Consider the following 23,459-nt stretch of genomic DNA (forward strand, 5'->3'; position numbering starts at 1 on the left):
TACACAAGATTAGATTTTGCATTTATTATGGGCATGTGGCATATTATTAATTATTAAGACCAAAAATAAATGTTTATGTTTGCAGAAAAACAAGCTGCTAAATTCTGAAAAAATATTGTCAAGGATTTACACATTGTGTCATGTGTGTTATGTAAATGGAAACAGCAGAGATTCAGTATTTATTATTAGAACAAAACATTTTTCATCCTGCGAGGGGAAATCCAGGCTGTAATTTACGTGCGTCTCTGAATCAACAAGTCTGATACTTAAGAATAACCCTGAATAACTGACTTTTCCTTCTCACTGAGGGCACACCTCGCAGAATGCCTTGGCCCGCATTCCCTGGGGAACTGCAGAGGAATTACAATTCAGAGAATTCGGAGGCCCAAAATGGTTCCTTTTCTATCCTAGACCCGAGGAATGAGTAACGGGGTCCCACGCCCCGCCAGCAGGAAACAATCCTGGGCAAATGGAAAACCCTGCTGATGAGGTTGTCTCTCTTCCAGATGTCATACACACCCAATTTCAAGATTTCAGACCAAGCTGCCCTGCTCAGAGAAGCTCTCAGCCCTGAAAACATGACTGGGAAAGATATCCTTACCTTCTAAGGAGAAAAAGTCATTATCAAGCCGTATGGAAATGGAGGCAGGAGTAGGATGTCAGATTCGCGTTATCTCTTCACGGAGCGCGCATCAGTGCAACATCATACTCCCAGCTGGCCGCCCAGATTGCCTTACTCGGGGGCTGGAGGGCTTCTGAGAGCGTCACGCGCCTCCACGGCCCTTTTCCATTAAACCTCCCCAGCGCCGCCAGCCAGGTCCGCTCCGGGCAGAGCGCGGTGATGGAAGTCCTGGTCTAGACAAGGCACTTGTAGCTGCCAGCATTTCTCTGTTCTGCCATCCATCCTGCTCAGAGAAAACCTCTCGCAAACGGTACCACGATGGAGGGTTGAGAGAAAGGGGTGATGTTTTCTCCCTGTCCCCTGCCCTCAAGCTGTGTCAAAGCTCAAGTGGTGGCAGAACGCTGCTGGGGGACGTCCGCCACTTGGCTGCTTTGCTGAACAGAGTCAGGATTTGTCCCCCCTGCCTGCACGAACGCAGAAACCTTTTGATTTTGTCATTTATCTCAATACAGTTTTCCAGGCATTCTGCTGGAAATGATGCTGCTGGAGGCACTTAAGGTGCAAGCCCAGACCCACGTTCAGATCCTCGCCAGGCAAGTGACTTTACGGGAGTTAAACTGCTGTGGGCGAAGCTGCAATAAAGTGGACAGACGGGCTCCGACTCTGGGAGACTTCGCTGTTCCTTGGCTCTTTCTACCCCCGTCTCGGTTCAAACCTCCTCCAGCTGGCAGCAAAAGAGGTCAGAAACGCCTAAAACGCGTATGCAGCGTGCCAGAGGAGCAGAGCAGCATGTGGAGCCGCCGCTGCGGGGAAACATGCTAATAAAATAATTCTGCTGTATCATTAGAGGTCAACTCGGACTCAAGCAGGTAATAAAAGATTCATAACAGCACATGAGAGGATGCACTAAATATCCAAACCACAGCTTGAAATCATGCAAAGCTTGATTATGTTTAGACTCGGTTAAAAACTCGCGGTTCAGCTGGCGTTTCACAGAAAACTTGGCCACCAGCGGTACCACTTCCATATCAGCAATTTGTGCTGCTCCCAGTAGATATTATGCCTTGGAGCAAGGAGCATCCCAACAGGCATAGGTGCTCCCATGCTCAGGCCGGTAACAGGAAATTAATCCCTTTCCCAGATTCTGTTGGGGGCCAATACCAGCTATCACTGACCAGACAGAAGAAATACAGCATGCTGGAAGCACTTTCAGGATAACGTGTTCCCAGCACGTGACTCTCCACCCTTCGGTATTTAATGGCTGGTGAAATCTTAATTTTAGCCAATTTCCACCCTAGTAAAGCAAGCAGTGAGATCTGCAGTAGCCTGGAGGTTTTAAAATATTCCATTCAAACTTTGGTTAATCTTATTTTCTGTCTCAGTAGTAAATCTGCTTTAGGAATCCTGCTGAAGTCCACTCTCAGGGAGCCATGGCAGTGAGTTCCCCAGTCCATTTACACATGAACAATCGTTTCTCACTACTAAAGAGGCTGTCAGAAATTCAACACACAGTATTTTCAGTTTGATTATAAAGGCATCGTCCTTCCCGTGTTTTACTCCAGCTTATGACTCTACCAAGCACAAAAACAACAGAGGCAAGTCTCCTCTAGCTGCCAAATTCCATCTGCTTTTCCATCCTCACAACAGCCTTTGAGAAAGAATTTAAATCAGATCCCTTTTTTTTCTGATGAGCTTAAAATTTGGCTGTGACGTTTGGCCGCGTTCTCAGGTTGGATTTGATTTCTGGCCACCATTTTCACCAGTGCGGCACATCTCACCTCAGACTTGGTGGCACTGCACTCGAACCAGCTGCTCCGGCTTTGAGGCTAACACCATGAGCAGAGGCACTTAATGATGTTGGGCATGTCAAATGACTTGGTCCTGCCTTTAATCCTTCTGGCCAGCCAGTCCCACCAGCTGGTCTAAGCAGACAGGCCAAAGACTCGGCACGGACGACGGAGAACTTCCAACACAGCCCTGTCCATGAGGTTTGAGGGCCAAGCAGCACAAGCGGCAGAGTGGGTGCGTACGGCACGCCGGGCTCTGCTCTCCACGAAGTACGCCACTGCCGCCGGCATCACCGTGAGGCGAATAGCTGTGGGAAAGGCTTCCTCTCCCAATTCTACAGTGAGAAAGCCCTCCTCCCCAAACCACCCACCTCGCAGCGTCTGCAAAGATCCAGCCCAGGGCCGCCCACAGCCAGCCAAAGCCACCATGTCTTGCACTTTGCTGCACAGCCGTCCGTTTGTCTCGTAATGGGGGAAACGAGCTATTTCCCAGCCGCAGTGCCTCTCTCCTTTACAAGAGGCCCTGTGGAGCCTCAGTGCCTGAGATGCTTCCAGTTCCAGGGGAAGGAGGAGATTCCTCGGTGTCATCTCCTGCCCCTCCATATCAGCTCAGGGATGGGAGGCTGCATGCAGAGCTTCGGGGGCTGCAAAAGTCCAGAGTTGAATTTTCCCACCCCTTCGATCAATCCCGGCTTTTCTGTGCGTGTGGCACCTGCGCTAACACGGCCACAGGGGCGGAACGGAAAGAGCGAAGCAGCACCACTGCCCGCACAGGGAGACGAAAGCTGGGACGAACGAGAAAGGGTCTTTTTTACTTTGCTGGTTTAACCGGACAGAAGGGAGAGAAGTAAAATGTCCTTCTTCGTGGCTCCCGCCAGTGATTACACAGCTTACCGAATTCCACGGCCCGAGCGGAGAACCCTCCCCTACCAGAAACCCACCCCCTCGCTCCACACCGGGCCACCTCCCGGCCCCGGCCAAGCGCCGAACCTTGTCACCCGGGTCCCACGGCACTGCCGCCCACGCAAAACACGTCTGACACCTCTTCGGACGCGAAACACGCCAACGGAGGGCGAACGCCGCTCCTCAGCGCTCACGGCTGCGGGAGGGCCGTGGGGCCGTCCCGCGTGTGTCACCCACGCACCCCGCCCGTGGGGTCGGCGGGGCGGGGAGCGCGGCGGCGGCGGCGGGGGGGGGGGGGGGGCGGGCGCGGCGGCGGCGCTAGGGCCGCGCGCGGCGCGGAGGTGGGGCAGCAGCCGCCGCCCCGCTCGCCGGCAGTCGCGGGGAGGTCGCTCCGGAGCCGGGAGGAGCTGCCGCCGCCGCCCGAAGTTTGGCCGCCGGAGATCCCCGCGCCCGCAGCCCCGCTCCGCCCGCCTCATGCCGCGACCCCCCCCCGCCCTGAGCGGCGGTGGCGGGCGGGGGAGCCCCGGCGGGGCAGCACCTGCCCGGCGCCCGCCTCCGCGGCGATGACCTGCGCGCACCGCCCGCCGCCCCGCCGAGCGCCGGAGGAGAGCGGCAGCCCGCCCGCCGCCGCGCCCCGCCGAACTTCGACGCCGACAAGTGCCTAGGGCCGCCGGCGGCCCCCCGCCGAGCCGTCCCCCCGTCCCCCCACGGCAACTTTCCGGCGCCCCGGATGCCGCCGCCGCGAGAGCAGCGGCGCGGCGAGGCGAGAGCCAGCCCGCGCGGTGAGTACTGCCCGCCACCCCGCGCTCCCCGGGGCGGGGCGGGGCCGGACGGGACGAGGGGGCTGCGGGGCGCGGAGGGGGTCGGTGCGGTGCCCGTGCGTGTGTGCGGTGCGCCCCCCCCCCCCCCCGCGGACCGCGGGCGGATCGGCGCGGGCCGCGCGCCCCCTGCCGCCCGCGCGGAGCGGGGCCGGGGGCCGGGGCGGTACCTGCGCGCCGCTGCCTCCTCCGCGGAGAGCGCGCGCGGGCGGCGGGAGAGCCGCGGGCCTCGCGCCGGCGCCCACCCCTGCGCGCGGATTTTCCCGCCCGCGGAAGGGAGTCGCGCGCGGAAGACGGGCAGCCCGGAGTGAGCGGGGGCGCGGGCAGCAGCTCCCCCCCCCCCCCCGCCCCCCCCCTGCCCGGCGCGCTCCCCTCCCTTCATCGGCAACCGCGGGCGGCCCCTCCGCCCCTCCGGGCAGCGCTGCCCGGCCGAACGCGGCACACCGGATGCTTTTGTCCTCCCAAAAGTTGGTACCTGGGCGTTCTCGGCCGCCGCCGCGCACACTTGTTCTTCCTCCGTCGTCAACTTCACGGCGTTCCGCGTCTGACCCGCCGGCCGCCGGCCTGACTTCCGCGGAGGCGGAGAGGAGCGGCGGAGATGCGCGTGGAGAGGGGACAGATCCCGGCCCGGCCCGGGTGAGAGGAGCCGCGCTGGCCCGGGCAGCCGGTCCCAGGGAGGAAAACCGCGGGAGAACTTTCCCCGGCTTGTTTTCTGGTGGGGAGGGGGCTTTGGGTTTGGGGTGTGGATTTGGAAGAAACTAAAGGCTGCTTTCTGGCGTATTTTTGGAGCTTTGAAGGATGCTTACCAGAGCGTTCCCCGCAGTTAGCGGCAGTATCCTCATGGCGTCGTGGACTTTGCCGCCAGCCCTCAGCCCTGCGACGCCAGTGAGAAGTGGCACCAACTTTCTGGCTACGTACGTAAAAATCTGGCAACGGCACGAATTCGGGGTGCGGTAGGCTCTCGTTTTCCTCCGGTTTTGAGGCTCGGGACTCGCAGTTCGAAAGTCGTCAGCTCGCACCGCGGCATGGAAGCGTGGTGCCCCGGGTCCGCTGCCCGAGGAGCCTGCATTACCATGCTGAGGGTGAAAAATAACGACCGAAAAACCTGCAGCCGCCCCAAATGCTAACTTGAGTTCGGAGAGGAGAAACTCACAGCGCAGATTGATGCTAGGTACAGAGATATTTAAGGCAATAAGCCACAATTACAAAGATTCTGGAGGAAAAACTTAAAGCAGCTCCGTACGAAGCCTCTAAAATTTAAACAGCTGAAGTGCTTTTACACCATATGCTGACAGCTGATGACACCCGGCGAGTAATGGCAGTGTGAGGTGTCACTCAGCACAGAATGATATGGGAAAACCCAAAATATTTTAAGTATAGCACCGAATCCCAGGTTTTTGGGTAGCAGGATGCTGTGTTTTATTTTCTTCAACCAGTAGTTATTGACATTTTAAATTCCTCCTGAGGCAAAGAAATCTTTTTTTCTGGTTAGATAGTTAGATAAACTGGGTGAAAATAAAACCCAAACTTTGTTTGGAGCAGCGTTTGAGTCCAGAGGCACCACACCAGTTTGGAATATACTGTATTTCATGCAAGTATGATGGAGAGTGTGTATAGAATCATTAAATACAGGGTGCCTTCTTGTTTGCATGGATGAATAGTTTTGCGTTTATAAAAGAGATGGGGCTGATTTTTTTCTTCTTAGATATCGGAGCTTTATGTGGACCAGGTTCTCAAGTCATCTAGGTATAGCAAGGGATGAAACACTTGGTTTTTATTAAATGTTGTAACTTGCAGGTATGAGGACGAGTTCTGTTTTGTACTACACATTATTTCATACATTTTAAACTGTCTCTAAATAATTAATAACTGGAGCGGGCACAAAGGATCTTTCTACCTGGGTGCGGTTAGATAAATTCGTCTGGTGAAGCTGTTAGGGAAACAAACCTAAAACATTTCCTTTGGAAAAAAGCCTGTTCTGCAGATGCCCGTGCTGGGAGGTGACAGCTAGTGCTCCTTGCCTCGCTTCCCGATTTTATCCGGTTCTCCTCTGGCTGCCCTGCCTGACAGTAACGGGGTCTGGCTCTGGCTTTTACTCCTGCCCGGCGGCAGCGGTGTACACCTTGTCGAATGCACGATCTGCGCGAGAGGCGGGCGCCTGTTATGCGATTGCCTCTTTCGTGGCTGCCGCTCACTGAAGAGGGAGGCCAGGAGCCCACCTGTCAGGTCTGCACGGCGACTTCTCGGCGGGGAGCTGGCACGGGGCGTCCAGCCGACGCGGTCTGTGCGGAGGGAGTTACATGGGGAAGGGGGTGGATTTTCACGGTGATGGAAGGAGGCAGAGGAGGAGTGTTTGCTAACAACCCCTGAGGGGATCTGAAGTTCTTTACCAGCACTGATTCCGTCGAGATGCGTTTTAGCTGGTTGGTGAAGGGGGTGTCAGCTCAGGCTGCGGAGTTGAAATTCTGCGTGGGGTGTGACTTACCCACCTGGAAAGGGCTGCGTGTGCTCAGAGCCACCTTCGCCGCCGCTTTTAGTCTGCGGGTCAGCTGCGCGGCCTCCTTCTCAAACGTACGTGCTGTGGCCTGAATGCCTGGCGCTCTGCCGATGCAGCAGTGCTCTGGGGGAAGGCAGGGACAGGAGAAGTGGCCTTCAGCATCGTTGCGTCACGGTGTTTTCCGTATTACTGTGGTGCCTGGGAACGTCCAGGGCCTGAAACGCCCTGCAGTGTGTTGCCCCGCCATGGAGATCTCCAGGAGCAGCGTGCTCCAGAGGCTCTTGCGTATGGTAGCCCGTGTCCTTCCAGCAGTTCCCCGTTCCCTCGCCCTCGGCCGGTAAGGACGTCGCTCCCTCTTTGCCACCCCCGTGGGCCCAGGGTGTGCAATGAGCAGAGCACTGGAGGGTGGAGGGGATGGGGGCACCAGGCGTGAGTTACTCCTGATTTCTGCGACTGCTTTTTTGGTAAAGTCAAGCGCGCAGGCATCACTGGGGACAAAAAACATCGCTTTGTATTGCCCATGGCTCAAGGCTACGCAAGTGGTACAGCTGTAAACTTCAGAAGCATTATTCTAAATGTTTTTTTACGGAATAATTGAAATAGGTATGTCCTTGGCAATAGAGAACTGAAATGTGGAACGCGTATTGTGAGTGACTCTGCAGGAATAAATACAAGCAGGACAACTCGTATAGCTCCGTCGGAAAAACCCCGGCAGTGCTCAGCACATGATCCTTAATGTGCTCTGGTCAATATCTCTCCCTGTATCAATGGAAGCTCATTAAAAGAAGATATTGCAGACTAACTGAGCCGTGCCATATTAGTTCTTGCCAAAGCTTGACATTTTTAATACATTAGTAATATGTCTGTAATGTAATGGAAAACTATTAATCAGAACTGGTTATATGCCAGAAATTTAAGCAATAATTGGCTGCTTCTTGTCAGGAATGTCTGTCGTACGCTGCTACAGCTGCCTAGTGCTCTGATGTCTTGCACTCCTCTGCACTTTTTCCTTGTCAGTGCACTAAATTCGATTGATGTTATCGTCTATAATTCTGTGTAACGACGGTCATTATGGCTCTGGCTTACTTTAATGAGAATTCGTTACATAGGAAGTATTTTAGCGCAGGGTGTTAAGGTAGCGGCTTGCTTCATGTTGTTTTAGTCCTACCCAGTCCCATTTATTAGTGGATCCGTGTCCCAGCAGTTATAAAAGGTTACAGGTAACTGAAGAGCTAACAAGGAAAACATTAAAGAAAAAAATCTATTTTTTGCCTGAATATACAGGCTTGTAGTCTAAGGATAATTAAACTCTGTAAACTTATTTTCACACAGAAACATGATATTCATCTTCTGTTTATTGCAGCTATGACCGAACCTTCTCCAATACAGAGTATGTTTTGATTTGTCACAGATTTAAAATAATTTAGCTCCTTTTTTTAGCAGAGTAGTTGTTTCCCTTTTGTATAACAACTGTCCTGAGCTGTAGGGGTTGGGGGTGCTTTTTTTTCCCCTGCAAAATAGTAAAATATGTTGCAAAGGACTAAAGGGAAAGAGTTTGAGGTGTTTTTAAAACGACATGGAAAGCATTCCCCGAGTTACTGAATTCAAATTCCCACTGAAAACAAAGAATGTAAGGTCACTACAAAAACAGTGGTACTACACAGTGTGCTTCTAAAAAGATTTAATTTTAATTTGGTCTTAGATATTTCAGCTTTTGTGTCAAATTCAGATTTGAGGCTTAAATGTATTTGAACTATTTGAGAATTGTTACAGCATGAAAATTCAGATATTCTCCGCATATTCTGATAAAATATATGAGAGTTGTATGGTAACACTTGATAAAATGAATATAATGGAAAATTGCATTTACGTCCATACAGCAATTATTGTAAATTACTTTGCTATGGAAACACAATTCAACCATCTGTTGGCATTTCATGGTGTCTGTAGTTTAGCTCGGTTTAAGAGGAAGCATTATTTGTAGGGAGGCCATTTGCACATGGCTTTGAAGATAAGTTTTGAAAATGCTGAGGAGCTCACCAGCTCACGTACTGCTTCCCGTGGTCTAGGCGTACAGAAGGGTTTGTGGCGCTGGGCATGGTTTAGGAGGGGCAACAAGCAAAGCAGGCTGCAGAAGGTGGTGACTTACCGTTGTTTCTTAACATCTGTCTGATGGCTTTGCGTAGACTTTAGCATCCCGACCAACGGTGCAGAGGAGCTGCGGTGGCTGGCTGGCATCCTCCTCATGCAGAGCACCCAGGCTCCCCGTCCTCGGCTGGCCAGGCTGAGAGAAATGAGTCGGAGCTCCTAGCCCTGGTTTTCCTTGTCCGTCTTCAGGGTACTTAGTCAGTCCTTGCGGTTTCCCTCGTACGCAGTTTGTATTTTTACCTGTGTTTTTTAGCAAATGTGTATTTTAAGGCATTGTAATAACATCCCAGGATTTTGGACCTGTAATAATATGACTGAGGTAATACAAACCAAGGGAATTTATAGTTGCTTTCTGAAGAGAGGAAAGGGGATATATCTGCTGTGAAATAAAGGCTGAGTACACAGGTACCCCTGCCCCCAAACTTAGGACAGTAAGACTGCCATAACAGAGGGGGAAAGCTTATCGTAAGCGACGAATGAACCATTATCTTTATCAGCAGTTTATCATCAGTGTGGTCAGTAAATTGCAGTTCAAAGGGAAAAAAAAAAAGGAGCAGAGCTCCTCCAATGCTAATGAGAAATTTCAAGGAAACAGAAGTGTGCTTGCAATATCTTTGTTGCTCTTCAGAAAAAAAACCGAACAAACCTAAGGAATGCGTAAGGCTTCTGGAGCTCGCTGAGGTCCTCTTGCCAAGAGACTGTCAGCACCTGGTAGCCCTCATGCCCATCTGTGTGTCACCTCAATAAAAGGTGCTGCCCGCCTGCACGAGCTGGGCAGTGGCCGAGTTCAGTACTTTGCTCTCTGGTTTTGCTAGGGTGACAGTACAGCTTTGGAAGCAGAAACCTGTAACTCACCTGGAACGTTCCAGATCTGTCTTTGTTAGAGAAGAGTTACATCCTTCATGTCAAAATACTTTTCACTGCGAATGATTTTGGTGGTTTCTTCATTCTAGCACAGCACCCACGGTAAAGGTTATCCATATTATAGCAATTTGCTTTATATTGCAGCAAACTTCCAAAATGTCAACATATCATATATTTTTGTAACGCATTGATTCTTGGACAATAACTCTAACTCTTATTGTTTCTAAAAGGGTGCTGGTGCCAGAAGAAGAGAATGATTGATGGGAAACAGACACCAGCCTGTAGAGAATCATCCTTTTGCTTCGGATACTGATTTATCAGTGCATCTGGGCGTCCTCTGCGAGCCCCGAACACAGAGGATCACTCAGGGTTATCGACAGTGTAGCTGAAGACCTGCAACTTCACAAATTATTACCTGCTATTGGACATCTTTTACGAGAAGCCCTGACAGATAAGTTATAAGACAAAGGACAAGCGCTGCGTTGCTGTGAAAGGCTGTCATCGGGGTCTGGGTGGCTTCTACCAAAGTCTTCAACTTAGTGAAATAAACACCCTATCCTAATGCTTCATGTTTGAGTTGGAACCTATTTTATAAAATATATACATGTATATGTACATAGATGTATAATCTATAGACTGCACATACGCCGGTACTGAGCATCCTTACGAAGGTGACATAAAAGGATTTAGAAATGTATTTGTCAAGATTCCTGTCACTTCACGCCCTCTGGGTTACCGTATCGTCTGTGATGCAGCACTACCCTTCCGTGTGGGGACACTATGACGTGTGTAAGACTCAGATTTACACAGAAGAAGGCAAAATATGGGATTACATGGCCTGCCAGCCGGAAGCCAGAGACATGATCAAATACGTAAAAGTGACTCTGGATCCCCCAGACATAACGTGTGGAGACCCCCCCGAGACTTTCTGTGCAATGGTAAGGCAAGCTTTTCGTTTTGCATAATTGGTGGGTATATGTGTGTGATAGATGGCTTAAAATGGAAGCCCTAGAGTGCACATGTAATTATCCAAGAAAATCCGCATCATATTCCGAATGTGAAAGGTTCTGCTGAAGAAAATGCTGAGCAGTACATTAAACTGGGCAATGAGATGCTCTGCTTACGGTACCTAGCATGACTCTGAATTTTGTGTCTCTCTAGTTCAGCTTTTCCTGACTTAAGAAGAAAGCAGCATAAAACTCCTGGTGCCCTAACCCGTAACTGGGGTGCGTTTGCCCGGATCACAAAAGACTTGAGTGAATTGGTTCCAGTACAGTCACCTGAAAGCATCGTAGCGTGGTAGAATTCATGATTTCCAAACATGATACCACTGCTAGAAGTGCAAACTGCAGAAGCTTAAAAAGTGGTGGTGGGAGCTGGGCTGGTGGGGTTTTTCCAGCAAGCCCACACAGCTGTGGGCAGCATTGCTGGAGAGTTGCTACCGTGCACAGCAGGTCCATACCAGCTGGTCCATACCTGCGCGTATGGACAGTTCAGCAAGAAACACCGTCAGGTGGGGGCCAGCTCTGCCAACTACTAACAGCTTTCTTCTTTAACTCAAACTGTAGGCATCCAAGCCAACTGAGAGAGACCAAAGTCAAGCTCCTTAATTTAGGTGCTCTTAAAATTAGAGGCTAGTTTTGGAGTTGTTTGACTTGGTAAATAGTTGTACGGGTACAAAAAACCAGGCGGACACTGTATGTATCTCTCAGTCTTTTACAGCTGTGCTGCTCCCAAGTGTTGGATAGCTCGTGCTGTAAGAGGTCATTCGAGTTAAAGGAGATCTGCAACTTGTAGGTAACTTGGTTCTCCTCACAAACATGGAGAATTCATTCTCTTTGCCACTCAATATTTCTGTTATGTATTGGGTGGAAAATACAGTTTTCCTTGACTAGAAAATGTGAGTTTGAGATGCCAAGCATATGTACTTAGATCTATTAATAAAGCACTGGAAATGTACATCACATTACCTACGTAATTTAGATTTGAAAAGCCAATTCTGGTAAGTGAGGTTATCATAACTGAGAAAAGTCGGCAAGATATTTATTTGCCTGTGTACGAATCATCATTGCTGCGTGACAGAATTCCCACAGGAAGGAAATTTGCTTTTAAATGCCTTATGGTATCATTTTCAATTGCTACTGTTCTGCAAGGAGTTCAGGTCCAACCACACATACGTTTAGGGCATTACACGCGCGCACGCAGCTGCTTCCCACGTACATTATGGTAATAGCCACGCGATAAATTGCGGAGCTACGTGAATAAATTACATTCACTGTGAACCTTTGACTGCACCACTTGCTCTCTGCCCACTAATCCATCTCTGCTGACATGGCTTTGACACTCTAAACCTCCGGCCAGCTTCAAGCAGCCACTGTTTAAAAACAAATAAAAGCAACGTGCTGCATGTAATATGGTCTTTTTCTTTTTTTCTTTATCTTGAGATGTATGTTTTCCTTCAGAATTGTAGTAGCTGTGATTTAGCCCTCTTGGAGTGATGGTTAGTAACTCATCATGTGGTGAATAAAAATAAGTTTTTCTTTTAATGCAAAAGAAACTGCCCAGCAAAACTTATTTCTTCCTTTTAGTGCAGATACACATTGCAGCATTTCCTGTCTTAAGTAATTTAAGTTTCTGAATGCTGTGGTTATTAGTCCACTCTCTAGTTAAAATAATGATTTTAAGTAAGAAACAAAATCAAAGACATTTTGATTAAGTCTAAGTATTAAAAATGAAACGGAGTGAGAGGTTCACCCAAGACCTGCTGGGAGATTATGGTACAATCTGAGGCAGTCTGTGAGAGGGAGATGATGACAGTCTGCAGTAACACACAACGCCATCGTGCATTGCACTGCAGCAAGCGTACAGTGCGGAGGAGATGGGCAGGTAATGGTAAAATTTGCCTCCTACTTATTTCTGCGTATAAATGCTGTTACGAGTCCATCGTGAATTTTTACTTGGTGAGCTCGTTTAGTTGACAGACCGAATGACGAGGTTTTGCACATACAGTTTTCTTGCAAAATGCAACACTCCTCTGGTTGGTAGCTCAACCCAGCATGTGGCAGCTCACCGCTTTGGGTCATCCCTCTAGGACAGCGTCTGTGGGCAGCACGGGCAGCACGCAGTGGGAAAAGTATCCCGCAATTGCTTTTATGCAACCTATTCTGAGAATAACGTTATCGTTTCTGGTGACATTCAGTATTGACAACTGGTGATATTATTCTGAAACCTCAAGCCCCTGGAGTCCTATGATTATGTGAGATTCTCAGCTTTCATTTAAAACATCATCTCTATTTTCTTACTCCCTCTGGTTGCAGAGAACAGTTTGAAAATGAAACTGACAACCTCAAAAAGCAGATGCCAAATAAATAGCCCTCCAAATTGTTATTTGTTTAAAATCTCATATTTTTAAAGTCATGCTGTTTTTTTAGGGCTTGGGAAAGGATTTTGCTCGAGAGGAGAGATGCATGAAAGAATCCTATAAACAAACGAATGGCTTGGAGCAGCAACAGTCACTGTTCTGGCCGTGGAGTTGCTTATGTCTGTCAGGAGAACGTGACAGCATCCGTTCCCAAGAAGTGGTACTCCTGCCCGTGGGATCAGCAGCCCCCCGTGGAGGGGGCTGACCCGTCACCTCTGGCTTCCCTCTGCGCTTTAAAGCAATCCCTGGCTGCTGAGAGTGGGCATGCAGGCTGGCAGACAACGCACGTCTGCTTTGTTTCTTTCTGTCAAGGAAATTTGGCCGTCCTTTGTCAGTCACAGAGCTGGACTGGACGATAGGGATGTTTGAGGCAGCATGACCATTCCTGTAGGTCTGTAATTCATCAGCTTGGAGCCTTTGGCGTTGGTAAGAGCATCTCTGGCACCATACGCTCCCGCCTAGTTGGCCAGGGAGGAGAGGGAAGGAGAAGAGAAAGAAGCTACTTCACATTTTCAGAACTGCAGGATTCACTTTGCAGAGATACTGTAAGCAAATTTTTAAGTGCCGGGGCTGCCGGTTCTTGTGGCCTGCAGCATTTCAGTTTACAAAACAAATCTGCTTTAAATCCCTGGGGGTAACTAACAGTGAATCTTCTACTTCCCTCTTTGTAAGCGCTTGTTATAATTTCACAAAACTCTGTCCAGTTATGAAGAGAAACAAATCTGACTTTCCGTGACCATCACCATCTTTTGCCCTACAAGAGGAGTGCATAGGTGGCTTCTGACCTCTTTATTTCTACAAAGGGTTGCCAGCTGCGCCCCTGGTTTGAGCGTCGGGAGCCCCTGTGATGCCGCTCAGGGGTCCCTCTGACCCAGCGCTACAGCTGCCCCCACACGGGCCGGCCCCTTGGCTGAAATCCAGCCTGTAACATGGGGGCTGCGTTCAAACCTTTGCCAGGATGAGTGCCTCAATTCATCACGAGCGTAACCAGGAGACTCCTAGGGGCTGTGCTGTAATTTGCAAACTGAAGACGAATTTATGGTACCGACCTGTGTTTGCGGCTGAAACGGCAACATAAAAATACAATATTCTGCTTACGGTTAGACCTAGCTGTCATAACACTGTCCCACGTCCCAGTGGCCAAAAAATGATGAGATTATCAGCAATTATCATTGCCTGCAGCCAATCTTCTTCGTACGTTAAACAGAAGCTTGAAGAGAAGCCTACAGACAGGAGTCCTGTGCATTTGTACAGTTTATAGAGCAGAAATGCTGATGACAGGAGAAATTTGAGCCCTTGAGTGCTACTCTGTATTTCATCGCCAATCAAAACTAAATTAAGAAACAAAGATTATTAAAAAGTCTTCTGTGCGTGTAATTCTGGCATAATATTATGAGGTGGACATTAAATTTTTCCCTCTGAGACTTTCAGCATCATTAATATAGCATTTCTTTAATTACAAGTAGGCTCATATTCCTTGAAAAAGGGAAAATACTCCGTAGTGTAGTTAGTGGTACCATTATTATGTTTATTGAAATAATTAAATGAAGAGATATTCTTCTGAGTAACATATAAATCAAAATGTGAAATAAAAATTGGGCTTTTGGAAGCATTTTGGCGTGCATACGTGCATTCTTGGGTAAGACATTTTAAGAGTGTTAAACTCGTTAAGAGATGCTGATCAGAAAAAAACCTTTTTCCTTCGATGCGCTGAATGAGGACGTAACATCCTTCATTTTAGCTCCACCTGTGTGATCTTATCGGGTAGCGTGGGGTGGAATGGGAGCAGGGAGGTAAACATGAGGCTGTCATCACTGTCCCGTTTCATGTGGCTTTCCCAGTTGCACACTTTAGAAGCATACAGCTCAAAGTTAGTGCAGACTTTATTTACAATGCCTGCAGTCGTCTATTTTGAACACTTTTGAGCACATTTAATTAGTACAAGCATTGCTTTGTCATCGTTGGACAGAACCTTATCCTTCAGGGAGCCAAGGGGATTTTTTGGGTGTTCGCTCTTAAGTTACTGTTATTTCATTTCATTTTTAGTACTCCAAGACCTACCTGGTGAGCTGCAGCCCCCCCGCCCTTTCTCCTCTCCCCGCGTAGGGCAGGACACCCTGCCACCCCGTCAGAGCCCCGCTTCGGTTCTGCCATTCCGGCCTGGGACCAGAGCGGCTGGCGGGACGGGAGGGAAGCGAGAAGCACGCAGAGGCGCCAGCCTACGCCTGCCTGTGGTAGCAGCCAGCCCACCGACATGTCAGAGGCGCCTTGTTCCTCAGCCCTCATGGGAATGGAGTTCCTGGCTTCATAGAAAAGAAAAAAAATGGATATACTTAATGATGGCAGGAAGGAAAAAAATGGATTGGTAAAACTCAGGTTTTTTTCCAACTGGAAGCCATCAAAAAATTAATAATTTCTCATAAATTGAAACTGAGGATTGCCAGTAAAACAGATTTGCGTTTCATTCATTATCACACATTGAAATTCCCCCATAAATCATTAACAAAACTCTGTCTCTTTGCTTTTTTTATCTCCTCAGTTACACTTGGAGTACTGGAATGTTTTCAAACCTTAAACAAAGCAAAAGCACGCCCACAAAGTACTTAAGTTGTTAAAAATATTTGGGGGATAGAGCAGCGTTTCTAAACAAAGTCCAGGGCTTCTGCTTATTTCCAGTGGCGGGGTTTTGAGGCACGTGGCCACCACTGCGTGTGACAGGCTTTCTAGAAAGCGCGTAACCGCCGCTTTTCGCGCTGCCTTTATTGAGCGTGGTACTTGCTCTCCTCTTTTGTTTCTCCCCCTGAAGTTGGCTGGAAGTACTGGACATCTGTAGCTAACGCGATGATTGATTTATTGTAATTATAATTGATCATGGAAGCCGGGGGTTGCGGGGGGCGATGAGAGGTTCTCGCCAGCGCCTGAGCGGGTGTCCCCCCTGCTGCCCCCAGCACCCCGGGCCCCCCGAAGCGCCATCCCCCACGGCCGAGGGGGAGCTGCCCAAGTACGCTGCAGGAACTTTTGGTCTTGTCCGTGTGGAAACAGCAATTTTATAAAGAAATAAACAGCTTCCACCTTAAAATGGATACCCTGGCATCCACGGGGGAATCTGAATGGCTTGCTGTCAGCACGGCTGGACTTGAAATGTCCCCTCAGCAGTGCCTTTAGTGCCGCCTTCTGCTATAAAACAATACTGCTTTATAAATAAAATCTTTACTAGCGATGTATTGGAATTTGAGCCTCTTCTGGTGAGGCAGAGGTGATCTCAAGCCTGTGGCTCGCTGCAGAGAGACTCTCCTAACGTGATGTGCTGGGCTGCAGAGCGGCATTCCCACTGGCACGCGTGGTCCAGGGCAGGACAGTGCATCTCTCCCTCCTTCTCTGCTGGAAACCCTGAACAGAGATTTTTTTTTTTTTTTTTTTTTTTTCCGGGGGGGAAAGGCCTTTCAGCAGAGCAGCCTTTGCTTTCGAAGCCGCTGGTGTTGCGCAGGCAGCCCGGAGGTGGGGTGGTGCAGGACTGTCCCCCTCGTGGGGAGCAGCCAGTTTGCTTTCGCACGTCTCGGTCACGGGCGCGATGCCCCGCGGTCCCAAGTTGGCTGTGCAGCGTTAGGCTTTCCGGGCTGCTGCCTCATTTCGAGGACAGCATCTGAGGAGTGTGATATTGTATATCCTCCTGCTGTGATGGACAAGTCTCAGAGTGCGAATTTTGGATTTACTTGGCAGAACTGGGCAGAGCTAGTGTGCTGCTGCTTGAGTTTGTCCAAGTTATCTGGACAAACATATTTTTCTTTCTTCATTTAGTACCTGTATGTCTCTCAACCCTAGAGTTTTGTGTTGCTTTTTTGCAGGGCTTGTATTTTGTAACAGCTAAGAATCACTGGAAACCCAGTGCGGGTTCCTGAGGCCCTTCCCTGTATTAAAATTTCCGTTTGAAACAAAACCAAGAGTTCTGCAAACCCCGTGTACGTCAGGACAACCGTTCTGGTTAGTGGGCTCCCCTGGTTCCTTTGAGAAGGCAGAAGTTGACTCCCAAATAATGATTTTAACATGTAGACATTTATGTTGCTTGTAAAGCAGCCGGTCCTACGCACAGCCCAAGTCACCCCATGCAAACATTTAAGCCCACAGCGTTCTGCCAGAGCATTCGAGAAAAAATGGATGTGCAGACAGAGACAGTAACGGGGCGCTGACATCCCTTCTGCTCTGTGCTGTGGTGCAGAGGGGGGGAAATCCAGACAAGCATTAGCAGTCCCTGTTGACAAAGTACGGAAATTACGCATCTCCTTATGCAAGGATGAAAACCTCTCGTCGGTTTATATCCACGGAGCTTAGAAAGGGCTGAATTTGTGGGAGCTGCTGAATTTTAGTATGAGAACCACTGCTGCTTTTTTTTTTTTTTTTAGCAGTACTGATACTGTTTTGCCAAAGCTGCAATTCTTGATGCATAAAAAACCCCATATACCTGTTTAAAAGTAGCTAAAATCACAGAAGAGATCTATTAAACCAAATATTTATTGACTTTTTTCAAGGCCTAGAAGTACTGGCTGGATCTGAAATGTCAAAAATAATCCCAGATACTGTGAAGGTCATTGACCAACAAGACACATTCCCCTGTGTACACTGGGATGCTAATCTCACCGGCTGAAAGGCGGGAAGTAGTTCTGTACCCAATTTTCTTGTAGAAACAATGGCTGCTGATAGACATTTAAGGTACGGAAGTTTATGTTTTCACAGGTCACTTGCGGTGACACCATCTTGATCTACAAGTACGCGTGTAGCTAGGGACATGGAAATCCTTGGCGTTGAGTTGGCTTGGCAACGTGCATAAGTGATTTCGTGTAGCTTTGATGTTTGCTGTATCACATTTTCTGTAAAATGGTTTTATTTCTTATCGCCTAGTTCTTTAGGCAGATTGTTTATGTGGAATTTAGGAATAAGAAAGGAGAGGAAAGAAAAGGGTGCAAATTAACTTTAATTATATTTATTACGAGCAAGCAATTGTACTATACCAAAGACATTTTATGTCAGGCTTCAGCCCAGAGAGAATTTTTATAGCTGAGTAGTTGTAAACCCTTTAAAAGAAGACACCGTTATGATGAGAGGAGCGTTTTCTTACATGTACATACTGTGTCTTTCCAGCATCCTGGTGTATTTTAGATTTTTATCTGTAAAACTGTCAGGAGCCATCATTTTAACTCATCAATTTGATTTTTACCATCTACACCTGCTCATAAGGCGCTTTCCTCCAGTGAAAAATAGAAACAGAGCTGCTTGTGGGTGACATTTACAAATGACTGGGGGGAAAAAAAGGTAAAAAAAAAAAAAGGAATAGCAAACAAGTACACAAAAGCCCTGGTCTTTTAAAAACAACAATGTGCATAGCTATAGAAAAAAGTACAGAATGTAATTTTCTGACTGCTAAACCAACTCCTTCTACATGTGCTATTTTCCCCATCTATTTTTACCACAGCCTTCCAGACTCTGACATGCCTCTTGGCTTCTTGACCACGGGGATCTGCCAGGCAGCACGAGTACTGTAGGGACAGCCTGCAGAAATATCGCAAGGTGCCTTGCGTCGCAAGAGTTTGCTCCCACTTCTAGAAACGTTAAGTCATAGGTTTAATAGGTTTAAGGAGTTCAAGCATTGTAGCTTTCCTCACTAAAATTTGGGGGTAGATTTTTGTTTACACCTAGAGTCCTCTTTTTCCTGAAACAGAAGTGAGAGAAGCTTTTGAAAATAAAAGGTTGAGAACATAGAAGCTTTTTGTTATCGGAAGCACTGGCTTTGATTTTTAAAAAAAGGTATCCTTCAGTAACTAGAAAGGCAGGTAGGGGTGATTCATGGTGTATACTTTGTGTCTAAGAGTCAGTGTTTGACTTTCCATGAACAGGACTTAAAATATGATCTTCCATGGAAATCACCGTGCCCTGCGTAAGTCAGCAGAAGGACTTCTACTGACAGCAAGGGATCCTGCCCAAATACTGCTTCCCTCGTAGCACGTGTTGTCCTCGGTACCATACCGCTTTGAAATGCTCAACTGGAAACTTTAAAACCATCTTAAGTAAAAGCAAAATTAGTAGTATGGCTTTATCTTTTCACCTTTTGCTTGTCAGAAGCAATTTCATTAGTTCCTTTATTTCCAGCCTTTTTCGGTTATAAAATCTCCTTGGCTTATTAGGCTGGTGCTTGGTTTTGGATGGTTCACCCCTGTGAGCTTCAGTGCAAGGCTGATCATCTCCAGTGACAGGACAGGATTTGGTTAATGAGATACAACTCTTTTTTTCTCAGGTACAGTTTTGGCAATTTTGAGGTGTGCAAGAACGCACCGAAAGTGTATCTTAGACCTTCTAGCTGGAAAGTGCCAGCTAGAATTCGTATATAGAATACGTGTTAAGGTTTGCATATTGAAATACATTGTTCTAGCTTTATGCATCTCATGGCTTATTCGTAAATAATTAAAAAGGACAGAAGACTGTTATCAAATAATCTTCCCATAGTTCTCTGTAATTGCACCATCATCGGTTGCAGCACTCAGCATTAGCTGAGCATCATCGCTTATGAACTTCAGGTTTTACGGGTTTAAAAGCAAGTCTTCAAGCAGGAGTTCAACAGCTCCTGTTTTGGTTAATCTTAAAAGATGGGGTTTTAGCATAACGTTTTGTGAAATTTTAAGCCACAATAGAGTATGCCACTTTTAAATGTTAAACAATGACCAAGTGGTTGATGTCTGAAATTTGCAGGGGTTTTGTTTGTTTTTCCTCCTTCTACACCTTGTTTCTACAAGTCCCCAGCTGGTGTCAAGTGGTGCACGTGCACGGACCGTGCAGCCACCCTGGAGAAGGTGGCTCCTGCACATCTGCCGCTTGTGCTGTCCCTTTCAGCCCTCTCTCACCAGCTCGCTGAAGCGCAAGGTCTTCAAAACGATGGAGAAAAGGAAGACTGGGAACAGAAATGGGGAGTTGCTCCAAAGAACAGAAGAGCTTGGCTTCCTCCTGGCTGGATCCCTGTCTCATCACACCTTAAGGGCCCCATGGCTTGAGAAGCCACCAGAGCTGATGGGTTTGTTCTGACTTACGCTTCCACTACCCCTTTTTGGGCACCAGTCTCTTTTAAGATGATACAGCCCTCAGTTGTGGACCTTGGGTACAGGTGAAATGTTTTTGAAATCCTTTTGAAGTCTTCAGGTGAAGGAGTTCAGCAGCAGGATGGGAGGAACGCGTGCTGAAAGGTGGATCATAGAATCATAGAATCATAGAATCATAGAATGGTTAGGGTTGGAAGGGACCTTCAACGGTCATCTAGTCCAACCCCCCTGCAAGGAGCAGGGACATCCCCAACTAGATCAGGTTGCTCAGAGCCTCATCCAGCCTGGCCTTGAACAATTCCAGGGATGGGGCATCCACCACCTCTCTGGGCAACCTGTTCCAGTGCTCTACAACTCTCATTGTAAAAAATTTTTTTCTCATATCTAATCTAAACCTACCTCCTTCTAATTTTAACCCATTACCCCTTGTTCTATCACAACAGGCCCTACTGAACAGCTTCTCCCCATCTTTCCTGTAGGCCCCCTTGAGGTATTGGAAGACCGCTATCAGGTCTCCCCGGAGCCTCCTCTTCTCCAGGCTGAACAGCCCCAACTCTCTCAGCCTGGCCTCATAGGAGAGGTGCTCCAGCCCTCTGATCATCTTTGTGGCCCTCCTCTGGACCCTTTCCAACTGGTCCATGTCTTTCTTGTATTGGGGACTCCAGAACTGGACGCAGTACTCCAGGTGGGATCGGTTTATGACGGCCCCCGCATCACGGTGCTTTTCCTAGGCGCAGCCTCTGAGGGAGTAAACACATTGCAGGGGTGGAGAGAAAACAGGCACAGTCTTTTTTACAGGCAGCGTTCGACTCTCCTGATCAATAATAATCTGGCTAAGAATTTGGAGTAAATGTCATTCTGGTGACTGTATCTCGTCAAGGGCCTTGCATTGGTAAGTGATGGGGTTGGGATGATAAAACTGTACATAAGATCAAAACCAAAACTGGACAGCAGCAGGGCCCCACTGAATTTAACTTTATCCTCAGGGGGTTTTTTCAGTTCCCATCCTCAAGGTCAGTGCACCTATGCTAATGCAGCTGTCAGCATCCTCCTCCTGCCAGGCCGGTTCCTTCTGGTACCCCAAAAGAGGATTTACAGGAGCTGGCCAAGGAAAAATAATGCTTTTCACAAATTAGAGATGAATGGCACCTGTAATGACCTGGTTTAACACTTTTATTTTTAATGACACCACCTCTAAACTCCTGTCACGTAAGCCTGGCACAGTTGGTTTTGTTTGGCTGTCATCCTAGCCAACGTCCGGGGCCTCAGAAAGCGGATATAAGGGCGATGCTGAGCAAGCCTTTGCTGTCAGTGCCTTTCCTCTGGATTAGTAATTGGCTTGTTTGTAATTATGAGCTGTGTAAAGCCTTGCAGGAAGAGCAGAACGCGTTTACTTTTAGAACGATGACACAAATCATGAATCTGGAACACCTTTAGAATTCAAAAATGTCCCTCTTAACCAGGGATGAGATCCAGAGCGTTGTGCTGGGCAGTACCTGTGAACGTGGGCCGGGCCGCTGTAGCAAGGGGCTGCTGCTGAAGAGCTAAGCCCCCTCGCTCCAGCTAGTGACGGCAGCCTGCGAGGCACGGCTGGCCTTGGTGGCAGGCTGGCCTTGGTGGCAGGCCCTGCGCGGTGATCCCGCACGTCCCCAGGGCGTCCTGGGAGGTGGTGCAGCCCCTGCCCGGGGAGAGAAGCGTGCGCCAACGTTGCTGCCCACAAGAAGACAGAGTTCCTTCATATTTCTGTGCGGTTTGTAGGATAATTTGTTTGCAGGATGTAAGAAATGCTTGTGAGATTCCAACAGTGTTGTCACACAGACTTTGTCAGAAGGCACTGTGCCTGACAGTACACGTGTCTGCTTCAGCCCCGCACTCCGCAGACCTCCACGCGCCAGGCAGCTGCGTTCAGTTATTGTTGGGTTTAATAATTTGCAGCTTTCTGACCTAGGTTTCTTAATGCTTTATGCAGAGAAGCAATACGGAAAGTAAGCACACAACACAAAATATGGGCGCGCTTTACAGGTAACTTGCAGAGCCTTAACGAGAAATCAGAGTCCGTTTCTACAGGATCTGTGGTTCAGTGTCTTATTGCAACCAGTGAACCTCACAGGCGTTGAACGGATCTGCAGCCATAGAAAAGAGATATTTTCCGATTTGGCTTGGGTTTTTAGTGGAATCTTTTTAGCTTTTCTCAGTTTGAGTCAGGTTCCAACTATTTTTTTTTATAATTTGATTTTTGTTAATTGTATGTGTAAAGGTCACAGAACTAAAGCTGTAAAAAAAATCTAATTTTAACTTGCAGTTGATTTATGAAATGATACCCAATTCCTTGAGTTTGTGAAAATAACATATACCACTAATAATCTCTTGGAACTGATTTAACACCATATTCTATTGCAGTGCTAGGAAGAAGCCAAGGACTTGTAACAATCAGTCATTTGCAGTGACATTTTTATTACTCTTTCAGAAATGCTGTGCTTTAATTGTCTCCTTGCTTCAAACCAACTGCCCAGTCTGCTTTAACAGGAGTTCTTTCTCTATGGTTGTCATTGCCCTTGCCGTAAGAAACCTAAACTCTCCGTGTGCTCCTGGCGTGGTAACTGCTAACAGGAACAGGAGCAGAGAACCTATCCGTGCCCCTCTAATTTAAAAGGCTGAAGATGCTATATTGATTGCAAGTCACATTATTATGGAGTTCACACCAAGCTCCTTACAGACCTGCATCCCCGGCAATTCCCCCTTGATTCACTGGGATTCAGCCGAGAGGAAAATCCATCCAAAATAATATACTTTTTTTTTTGCAGTGTTGCGAAGTTTGCAGCAAGCTGCCCAATAGAGAAGCGGCTTTGCTTTCAACTATTAAACAGGAACTGCAAGCTCTTAATTTAGTAGCAATGTCGCTAGAGCTTTAGCATCTTCTGCGGCGTGCCTCCAAGTGATGAACTGAAGCGCAGCTATAAATAGCAATGATGTCTTTGTCAGCTTGTGAGAAAAAGGGGCTGGGGTTTGCTTTTTTTTCCCCACATTTCCTGAAAGGACATACAGTGAGACATCCCTAATCTCTTCTCCTGCTTAGCACAGACATGTGTGTGTTTGACAGGTTACTGGTTTGTTGCCTACCGGTTCACAACGTAGCTCAGCGCACAACAGGAGCGCGGCCCTAAGCTTGTGTCGGACACGATCAGCACCCCAACGTTCAGCGATTGCGCTTACGTTCTCAGCTTTACAGTCCGGGGCTTTGCGGTACCCTTCCCTTTTCAAGAGAGAGGCAGCTTCCCCCCACCCCAAAAACATGCTTGCCTGGCCAGATTGCGTAG

At 48.2% G+C, this 23,459-nt stretch overlaps 1 protein-coding gene across 3 annotated transcripts in view; it reads left to right on the forward strand.

The window, feature by feature from the left end:
* The first annotated feature begins 3,995 nt into the window (after nt 1-3,995).
* NTNG1 (netrin G1) overlaps nt 3,996-23,459 on the forward strand; it is a 156,010-nt gene continuing 136,546 nt past the window's right edge. For 2 of the 3 annotated variants that reach the window (XM_086753343.1, XM_086753341.1), the window contains exons 1-2: nt 3,996-4,094; nt 9,870-10,577. In XM_086753343.1, the coding sequence (XP_086609469.1) occupies nt 10,332-10,577 (246 nt within the window). In that variant the 5' untranslated portion in view covers nt 3,996-4,094; nt 9,870-10,331. Of the gene's footprint in view, nt 4,095-4,661; nt 4,767-4,919; nt 5,045-9,869; nt 10,578-23,459 lie in introns of those variants that run through there. The other variant, XM_086753342.1, reaches the window with a different exon arrangement.

The sequence above is a fragment of the Chlamydotis macqueenii genome, chromosome 8 (assembly GCF_036417535.1).
Source record: "Chlamydotis macqueenii isolate bChlMac1 chromosome 8, bChlMac1.mat, whole genome shotgun sequence".
NCBI lineage: Eukaryota > Metazoa > Chordata > Aves > Otidiformes > Otididae > Chlamydotis > Chlamydotis macqueenii.